General features: G+C 37.5%; 1 protein-coding gene across 1 annotated transcript in view; it reads right to left on the reverse strand.

Moving 5' to 3' along the window:
- The window catches only part of LOC124153831 (casein kinase I), a 45,026-nt gene extending 42,594 nt beyond the window's left edge, over positions 1-2,432 (reverse strand). Inside the window, exons 1-2 of the mRNA XM_046527210.1 lie at positions 2,159-2,432; positions 587-693 (exon numbers count right to left, since the gene is read on the reverse strand). Coding sequence (XP_046383166.1) covers positions 587-693; positions 2,159-2,290 — 239 coding nt within the window. The 5' untranslated portion in view covers positions 2,291-2,432. The remainder of the gene's footprint in view (positions 1-586; positions 694-2,158) is intronic.
- Positions 2,433-11,266: the final 8,834 nt, after the last annotated feature.

Here is an 11,266-nt window from a genome sequence, read left to right on the forward strand (position 1 = left end):
ATATCGAATGATGATTTTTCTGCATAACGTTATCTAAGCAGTCGCATACACCAATCAAACCAACATAGCCGACACAAAAACGACTAGATGAAAGAAGATATTAATAACTTAACGTTCAATTCGACGTCTAATTCGAACGAATTCAAATCTTCTAAGGGCCTTTCGTCGGCCGACTCTCGGACTATAAAATTTTAAGGTATTTGCTCTGAGCAACTGAGTTAACGGACGGCTGATCACGTCTTCCGTCGAGGGTTTCCGTTCCGAAGATATGGCAACATCGGATCTATCACTTTCCCCCTACCCTCAACACCAGCTTTCCCCAGTCGACTGTCGAGCCTGAAAACTTCTCGATTCGAGCAGGGAATTAACCTAAGGGCGAGAGGACCCTACAACACTGCTTTCACCTGTTCGACATGAAACCAATCAACCATTACAACCGACGTGGCTGATTTGGCGATGCGATATTTAAGTGAAGTTAAATAAGGTTTGGACATCTGGAAGGAACAATATATGGTGGACACGAAGGAAAAACTCACCGAGAACTTAATGCAGTCTACTAGTCATTACAAAAATGTTGAGTACTTACCGTATGTGTGGAATGCCTACGCCGCCATTCAAAATTTTATATAATTTACTCTCGTAGAGCAGTTGTGGGTGTCTTGCTCGAATGGGCTCGAGCTTGACCGCAACTTCCTGGAATTGAATCATCGTCATCAAATCAGTATATACCCTCAAAAATAAGGCATTTGAAAAGTTGCGAAAAAACGCAAACGAAACAAGACAAACAGGGGTAATAATTAATTATCCTGTGACGATAACAGTTGTGAATAGTAATTACAGCAAATTATATACGGCTTGAAAGAGGGAACCTTATCCTAGGACAGTTTTAATGCGCCAACATACTTTCTATGTGCAATGTCCCCTATTATCCCATTCAGAAAAATAGAATACCGATTTAAAAAAATACAATAGTGTACAAACTCCAGGTCTCAACGACTGAAAACAATAAGGCGAGTTCAAAACACCTCCCACGAACCATATGGAAGACATAAACAATGATATAAGCATCAATTACAGATTATAAGCAATTAACTGGTGACTGTACATTTTATACAGCATACCTACGTAAGGATTTCTCCGAAAAATTACGGTATTCTGTCGCCATTATTAAACATAACTGTTATTGCATTGTATGAACGCACATCCGGTATTGGTAGCTATCAAAATCTAGCATAATATACGAGATGCTGAGTTGCTGACAAATGTACGTTTTCACACCGATAAATTGTGTAGACAAAATCCACAATGTTATAATATCAAAAACAAAGAATCGATAATGCTATTTAGGTCAAATATGCACGGAGCACAAACATCTTATTGTTGTCCAATTGACACATGAGAAGTTCTATAATGGAGTTAAAACATTAAGGCTTTCATAAGATATTTAACTATCACAAATTAAATAAGGAGTAGGTCAATATATGCATTATCATTTCACCAAGTGAAATAAAATGAAGTCATAGATAAACAAACAGCACTTTCAACGGCCCCTAGGTATCTTATGGTAACCAAAACTGTACAATAAATCCACACACAAACGAAGAAGCAACGTAACTATGCATGGTTGGGGTTAAACACGCAACAAAAATATCATAACCTTTGTTGATTCGATGTATTCGTAGTTTATCAATCACACATCAAACTATATTTGAAAAATAAAAATAAATATTTATTTAGAGAAAACGCTAGGAAATCAGGGTCATATGGGAACTTAAGTGAATAATGAGGAACGTCCCAAGTTCCGTGAATCCCTCATTGCTCATTTTATCACGAAAGCGTTTTCATCTAAGATGGCTGAACTCGTAAAACAAAAAATCCAGTATAACACTATAATCGACGATTGAATGGCTCACAAATAACAATTCACATACAATGCATCTCACGAGCAATTAAATGGAAGATGAACGAGTCACTAAACACAAAAAAGGTAGTAATAAACCGAATATTCTCATTACAGATGACACAAAGAATGTTAAATGGCTGTGCTGACTACATGTACTACGAGCCATTAATGTAAAATGATTCCACAACAGACGGACACCACATAACACGACAACGATGCAATAGAACCACTGTAACAAAGAAACATAATCCTTACCTCGCCATTTGTAATGTTAATGCCCAAATAAATGTCACCAAACGAACCAGATCCAATTTTGCGCACTAAACGATATTTTCCACACACTATGAAATCCTTAGAGGGTAAGGATTGAATGATTGGTATTGACATTTTTAAGTGTTTAGATTTCACAGATTTAGAATTGAACAGGTTATTCGAATCAATATCCAGTCACTACACCATGATCAATTGGCCGACATCTCCCTTACAACTCCTCCATGTCACAACGACTGACGTAGGGAAAAAGCAACGAACTGAATCCTGGGATTTCAATTTTCAACTATGTAGAGCAAAGAGGCGATTGACGCTGACACCAGTTATTTTCTTGTTTGTAAAATTCATCTTTAAAATTGCTCTTTATCGTTAAAAAATATTTTAATTTTGTAAAATAGAGTTAATTTTACATAAAATATTTCATTTTAGTATTGCAGTCGTTTCGTTCTCTCAACTGATTCAATGTTTCCGGGCAATGTCAGAAAATGTCCGCAGCGAAGGTCGGCGATGGTAATGGCTGCAGTGGGAGAAGTTGGCAATGATCAGCGTTTCAATGGACTCTATTTGTGATAAACCACCTTAGTCATGACTTATTGGGAATTTCATTCGAAAGGTTTCATTTTTTTCCGATGAGCGATGAGCTGCCCAGTGTTGTATCTTTTTCTTGTCAAGATTATGGTCTAATTGCTTCTGTGGACTCCTGCCAGTGGTAGCCAGTGTGTATTGCAAATATTTTGCCCCCTCAGAAAAATCCATTATTATCATATTAGGAAATTAAGTGAAGATTCCTTCGTGTTTCCGGTATATGTAATCTTGGACTGTCGATGAGGCCTCATTACAACCGTTACCTCAGCTCACTGCCATCTAAACACATGCGAGTAAAAATGGAAAACAATCGATATATCTTCCATAAAATAGTGAAAGTAATATAACTCATTAAGTTATTATTTTCAAATTGTTCATCCAGTGAATATTTTTAATACCTTCATAACTTTTTTGACACCTGTGATTCTACCTTAGCATTTATATGCTGGTGGCCAATTGGATTGAAAAACTGTCAACTTATTAAGCATTTCTCGATTAATTTCCAGTACATGATGTACCATTACATTCAAACGAGTTATTTCGTTCGGATTAAAGTTTTAAAATTACCAGTGCTGAATGCTAGAAATAAAATTTTATACCTTGGCGATTTGGTTCAGGGGTGACAAAGAGGGCACATTAAGACTTCTTATAGTTTAATGAAGAAAATTTATCGCGGTGAAGTGCAGAAACCACTGCACCCTGATTGGGTGAAAGGCAATCTAAGTGGAACTCCACAAAATCCTCAATGCCATCATCTCTCGTCTAGCTACTTAGTCATCCCGCACTAACATATAACGTTGTCTTTCTTATTTCCCCACCTCTTATTTTACCCTGATTTGCCCAATTTCTTTCTCTGCCTTTCTCATCCTACTAGCCTCTAAACATTACAATATCAAACCTGTCTAAACGTATGTCATGTACTTTGTTTTCTGAATCAGATAGTTGCGTGAGTTAACTCGGTATGCATGCCTCTCAGAATTACTTTTCATTAAATGTGCATGGTTTTGTCCTAATAACATTTAAGTTAAATGTCTTCTCCCTGGTCTCCCTCCACTCATACTTTTCCTTCCCTCAATCGTCTCATTTGAAACTATTACATAATGATTTCTCTTTCTCAAAGAATTTCATGAAGAAATCCTAATGTCGTTGTAATGTGTAACTCCCTGTAATTTTGACTCGTATACATGCAGTAAACCTCTCCTCTTCCTGTGCCTTATTTTCATTCTCGGCTAGCCCAGTTTTCAGATGCCTAGTTGTGGCGATCAAAAATTGAATTTGGTGTTAAGGATAGTTACTTGTGATCAGGAAAACCACAGAGCAGGACCCTTATGTGTTACCTATTTTCCCCCTCAAAGGTTATTTTCTTACATGCATTGCATATGCTTGTAAGAAATTAATTAAATTTTCTGAAAGAAATTTCTTGCGCTGCAATACTCAAGTCCAGGTTGCATGGTACATTTATCTGTATGAGTTTATTTTTAAGTGGATGAACAGAAAAATTAACTATGTAACCTCCTAACTTGTGCAAATTTATGATCAGAAAAGAGAACCTGTTCTAATTTGGTTCATGAATACATTCTATTCCACACATCTCAGTGGAAAAGATGCCTGGCTTGGGATAGAAAACAACTATAGAAAATAAGGTCTTTAGCTTCAAGGACAAGCTTATTGTTATTCAAATTTCCTGTAAAATAATAAATTATTTGCACATCATAGACGTAGATATCTATGCATACTGTAGTGGCCATTGGAACATAGAGGCTGGCATAATTCAGGTTCATTTAATGATCAGTTTTCAGATCAGGGCAGTGTGCACATTGTTATATTTTCAGCGTCATCTTTCTCCAGGGTAGAAGGAAATTCAGTGCTTGGAAGCTGAATTACTAGAACCTTGCAGTGGATATTGGAGGAATCAAGTATTCAATCACTTTCAGATAGTTGTCAAGCAAATAAACCGTTAACATTTTTGCTTATAGGCCTGTTTACACGGTACATTAACTTGTACAGGTTAATGTCTAAAGGTATGAATGCCAAAATGCACTGTGTAACCACCCAACTTGTGCAAATGCATGCACAGAAAATAGAACCTGTTCTAATTTGGTTCATGCATTCGTACATATTCCGGTCCACAAAAATCATTCATGCAAACAGACATCATCTCGTACGTCTTAATGTATCGTGTAAACAGGCCTTATAGCCATTTTACACGGGGCACGTACTTGCACAATCTGACGTGTGTACGAAGGGGGAGTCAAAATTGCATCGTGTAAAGCTGTGAATTGCTGGAACACATGCATGGATGTGTAATGGCAAAATAGCCCCTGTTCTAATTTTGTTCTTGCATTTGCACAATTCCACGCCATTTTAGAAATTAATGCAGTTCTAACCTGCGCAATTCTGTGCCCTGTACCTTTATGAAACAAAACATCATTTATGAGATGTTTAAGATCATGGAAACACTGTCTTCCAGCTTTTTTGTTTTTCCTCCTTACTTATTTTAAGGCCTTGCTTCATTAATAGGAATAAATTATGGATTTAATCGAATTATCTGAGTGAGCATAATCATATCTTCCAAAAGAAGGAAAAATTATCTAACAAAAGAATGTTATGTCCTCAAACCTTGATATTATCAGTAGCCAATTTCTCCCATTGTTCCTGTGTACAAATGTATTGCAAGGTATTTTTCAGACTAACTGCGTAATGATTTTTTTTACCTGCCAATTCTGTTAAGGGTGTTTGTATTTACCCTTAAATTTGGTTAGTCTTCTTCAGCTCTAGAGGTGCTGGGTGGAAACACTGTTACTGAGAAAAAAAGCAAAAATTGGTAATTAAATAATTACTCCCACTCCAAAAAAACAACATGGGAGCTGAAAAATTAGACAGATGCTGTATTGGCGGGTTCTCAGTTGCCAATAATGAGGAGTAATAGGAGTGCAGAAGAGCTTAAAAATTAACTTCAGTATTACTTTTCCCATCCTAGATGCTTTTGCTTGAGAAATAAAATTTGATATCTCAGCAGTGAAAGTAGCTATAAAAACTATGTCATGCAGAAAAGTGGCATGTCACACACACAAATATAGTAACCTTTTCTATTGGGTCCAAAATCCCCAAGGACAGTAAGTTAAGTCCAGGTTTAGCTGCAAGCAGAATGGTGGTTGTACTGTAGGCCAGCCCTTATTTTTCACAATTGAGAAAAGTTATGTTTTCCTAGTCTCAAAATGATCCAAATGAGGTTTATATTCACGTGTTAAAATTTTGTTACTTTAAATTAACGGCAACCCGTGCCCCAGGGGCCCTAAGTACTGAGGACCCTCAATTGCATTTTCTGGGGCTGAAAAAGTGCTATCCCCAAGTAAAAGTAAAGGTCTTTTAGGACTGATTTTCTGTTTGTTTTGACCTATCTCTAAGCATTTACGAGAAATCGTCTGTTGTAATGCAACCCACCCCCCTAGGGTGCTACCCCACACCGCGGTGCCACTGAGGTACGAAGTGCACCACTTAATAGAGACTTCCCCTCCCTCGGCAAAGACTTTGCTCCCACTGGCCTTTGAAGGAATGTGCTTACGTTAGAAAGAATTTAATTGCCATGACAATATTTCCAATCAAAGTGATCAAATTATTTTCACTTGTCTATGAATTTCGGTATTTATTAACCAAAATAAAATACATTTTCAGGGTATTTCTAATCTTTCACTTAAACTCCATATTTGGCATTTAAAGTGTATTTGCACGTGTTAGGGGTTGTGCTACGATGAAAATTCTCATTTGGTAATAAATTTTGAAAGCTCTCTTCCTTCTATGAGACTGACTAAAAATCTTGAATTAGTTTCACCCCTCATTAATAACAATCATTTACCACTTGAATACCCCCGAATAATTTACAAATCTTTTTTGAAATCAATACATATATTTATCCCATTCTCGCGTGGACATATCAAAGAATGGAGTACGTACGTATTTCCAATGCATTAAACAACTTTCTCGAATTAGTAGCGATATGGATGTCTTAATCAGGTCTTAATGTTTATAGAATGCCTTCTCCGGTGGATCATACTTTCCCTCACGTGTCCTCATACAGCATATCACGTTTTCCTTATTACACCTAGAAAAGGATCCCTCAAAGAATGACAGGCCTACCAACTCCTCACTCAGGTACCACAAGTGGCTTGTAAACCTATTTTGTACTGCTTTCACTATGTCCAGGTTAACACTTTCGTAATTCATTCTTGGGAGCAGATGCAGCATAAGGAGCGGAGAACCACATCTTTTTCTTTCTTCTTGATCATTTTGAAATCTATTCCACCAATACCTGTATTTCGTGCTCCTCTTGTTTGCTTAAGAATTTTACTTTATTCCTTAATTCAATTTAATTTTACTCAGCCCACGCACATATATCCGAGAGATGCACTTTGCTCCTCGTGCGTCAAAAATTCAATGACACCACCCCTTGCAATGTCAAACAAATCATCAAGTTTTGTTATGAAAGATTCTTTTCATCTCCACGGTAGTTCCCACTCTCTCTTTATGTTGTTGCATGTTCATCCATTTGTCGTGTAATTTTTACAACTTTTCAATCGCCTTATTTTCCATAATAACAGGAATTCTCATTTTGCTCCATGAATGAAACGCATTTCTTAATGTTTTCCTCACACTAAGTCTAATACATTTCGGACCCATTAGGTGATAGACAAAACACACAATGCTTTTCTCACTGTAAGTAACTTAGAGCCAAAGTATTTCTTCACTTTATTTTCCAACCAGTTCAATGTCTGAATTAAGTCTTGATTTTATGTTTACCTTGTTGGCCTATTCTTAAAATGAACGTCAGGTGTATTCATGATAAAGTAGTTATTTCACCACTTTTCTCCTTCAATCCTAAAAAAACTTAGCCCTGCCTATCCTTTGCACACCATACACAAGAATTAACTATCTCTCCACATTGATCTACATCCGTGAACTGACACTTATTTCTTCTTCCTTGAATATTTCTACCTACTGTTATAGCCCTGGAAGCCCTGCTGATTTCCTACATTCCTTTATAATTCACAAACACAATTGCATCAAATGCTTTTAATTCTTTGTACACAAAGAGCACTTTGGAACAAAGTATGCTGTAATGGTGCACGGTCATATGGTGGCAACAAATTAAGGTTTAAGGGGCCGGTACACAGTACATAGGATGGCGTTGAATGGTTAAAATTGACATTGTAGGCTTTAAAAGCATTGATGAACATAAACATGACACAAGAGGAACAACCTTTCCAATTCTGTACCACTAACATGCGAAGTCTTGCGGAGGGGGTGGAGGGGAAGTCTCTAAGTGGTGCGCTTCGTACCTCAGCGGTGCGGGGTGGCACCCTGAGGTGGTGGGTTGCATTACGACAGACGATATCTCGTAAACGCTTACAGATAGGTCAAAACAAACAAAATCGGTCCTTTAAGTGCTTTACTGTTACGTTTAACACATGGATAGCTCTTTTTCAGCCCCAAAAAATTCAATTGAGGGTCCTCGGTACTTGGGGCATGGGTTGCCGTTATTTTAAAGTAACCAAATTTTATCAAGTGAATATAAACCTCATTTGGATCATTTTGAGACTAGGAAAACATAACTTTTCTCAATTTTGAAAAATGAGGGCCGGCCTACCCCACAGTAGCTACTGCTGATTAGACTACACTTCTATCGGGATGTCTGAAGCTACTATCTTTCTGCTAACAAAGGAATAGCTTTTCTTCCCTTCATAAATCCTGCAAACCATTGAAACTACAAATGGACGCTGGCTGAAGGCTAGTGACAGGTTCACTGAACCTTACGAGCCAAAGGAATTGAAATAACTACCTCTTCATAGCCTAGTTCAGATAGCATTCATTCATTAAGGCAACTTCTAAATGATTTTAAAAAATCAGATGGAAATGTAAACTAGATTCTGATTGAAACAAACACTAAAGGTAGGGGAAAGTTGGCCACTTTGAGACCGAGAGCATATTTAGCTTTGGAGTTGTGTGACAGGTCTTATTATCTTTTGGGAATACAGTAGACTCTCCTTAATACGAACAACGTTATTACGAAGTTCTCGTTATTACGAAGCGAATCGTTGGTCCAGACGAAAAGGCATATGCTTGCTATAGTAAAAGAAACGTTATTGCGAAATTTTCGTTTTTACGAAATTACGAACCTCAGTCCCGGTCCCGGCGGCTATAAAATAAACCTTATTACGAAGTTCCCCGTGTAAGCAACGGCATTTAGGTGCATATTCACTACGCTGAGTTATAATAATCGCGCCGCGTTTAAGTTCTTCTCGTGAAACGCGCCCAAGAGCGTCAATTATGGCTCTTTCTTCAGTGTACACGCAACATCATGTAATAAGTTTCATTCCTGTGGAGCCATGGTGACTCACTTGTAACCGCTCGTAAATTGGACGTACAGTAAGTCCTCTTCCTACGCGCATTCGATTTACGAATTTTCAGAGATACGAGCATTCAAATTTCGAATTTGGCGCCTTTCAATTTGGCCGATGCTTCGCGGTTTGGCTTGGCGTAGAGGAACTGTCACTTTGGGCACAATCTGAACAAAGTATCATTGAATCCGGTGTGAATTTAGGAACTGTTCAGCGTTTCGCCTGTTCATCCTTACCGCGAGTAGTGATTTTTTCGGTTCCGGCTGCGTCGCACGCCCAGCTAGATCAGTTCGTAATATCGTGAGCTAGAGCACGATTGTGATTCAGTGTTGCATTTTGTAGGATGACCGTATTTCTCATGATGCAATTTCATACAGTCCGGCCGGCGAAAGTAGCCCGATGACGGCACAATAGGAGAGGCGGATAACCCTACGCCAGCACGGTTTACAGTCAATCGCTGCCCAACAAAACCCTCGCCTTGTCTCTCAACGTTGTCAACTGCATAAGGTGCACCGAAATATGGCTGATCATCAAAAAAATCCTTTCTTCGAATCGCCAAAACAAGTGATTCTTCGTCTGGGTCCATCACGCGCGGCGTCCCTTCCGCATCCTTTCTTCGTGGAACCCTTTGTAGGCGTTTCACTTTCTTAGATGGCAACCCTGCCCCTACCCCGACCTAGACCATTCTGTGTGTCATCGGACAACCCTCAGCGGCCGTGCTGTAGGTTTATCAACTTAGGAACAACGTCTTGGAACGCAACCAGTGCGTATATCGCACTTACTGTATTCGGGAAGATATCAACCCTCGATTGCGTCGTGCCGCATTCTTCTGCTGAGAAACTGGAATGAATTTTCCTGTTTAAACAAATTCCCGCGTAATTTAATCGTGTTTATTAAATACGGTTTTTTTAGATGATTCCTAAAAGAAACGTTGATACGAACTTCGTTATTACGAACCTCCGGTGTTTCGGTCCCGCTAACTTCGTAATAACGAGAGTCTACTGTAGCATTAAACTTGTTTTGAATCATGCTTCCACTTTATTTATGGCTACCATCACCCTATTGTAGATTGATGTACTTTTATTGTTTTTACAGTGCAAAAGTTAAAATACTGGTGTTTTTCCTTGTCATTTACCTCTCAGTTAAGGTGAATATTTTGATTTTTCATAGTAAAGCATTAAAGAATGTTTCAAATGTGACATTTCAATATTTTTAAATTAACTTCATCACTCTTGAAACAAGTTGTATGCAATCAAAACAATCAAAGGCTGCACATTGGGCCACAACGAGACAGATTTCAGGTATCTCAATGTGGCCCATGGAATCATCTGTATTTATAGTTCAATCCCTAAAGATAAAAGCTAATAAATAAAACAAAAAAACATTACTAAACTTGAAAAAATTCTTATTGCTGATTCGCCCTATTGAAGTAGTAACTAACTAATCTTTTCCTACCTGAAAATTTGCAGAAATTGATAAGCTTCTTATAAAGGTGACTTTTGCACCATCCAGGCAAACCAATAACCATTTATCAAGTAGCTCGTTGTGTTGTTACTGCTTACGAAAAAGCTATGACTCCCACTGACATTAAGGCTCTTACACGAAAATAAAGAAAATGATAGAATTACAAATGAAAGTAATTTTTGTTTTCCTCTTCTCTCATTTGTATCATTGATTAGAATGATTTTGCAAAAACCTTCACCAATTGGTGATGATTTTTCCATTCCTTATATATGTTTGCTGTTAACTAAAATTGATAACTTTAAAATCAAGTATTATAACCTTGACACAAGTATTTTAAATGTAAAAGAGGTTTATTTAAAATATAAACTTCCTTTATAAGTAAAATTTACAATAAATATAGCTATTAAAATGTATTATTCTAATGTTAATTACCATGTCTCATTGTGGCCTGACATTGGTCCACAATGAGACGCAAGGATGTTTGTAAAATAACTTAAAAGCCAGTCAAATTTACATTACATCATCGTAAGCAGAGAAGAAATTGTAGACAATAGTGAAGTTATCAGCTGACAAGATACATAGTAATAATACAATTTATCAATAGGAAAAAATAAAAAAATTATAAAGGGAATAATGTCTCTTTGAGGCC

Source organism: Ischnura elegans, chromosome 2 (genome assembly GCF_921293095.1).
Source record: "Ischnura elegans chromosome 2, ioIscEleg1.1, whole genome shotgun sequence".
Taxonomy (NCBI): Eukaryota; Metazoa; Arthropoda; class Insecta; order Odonata; family Coenagrionidae; genus Ischnura; species Ischnura elegans.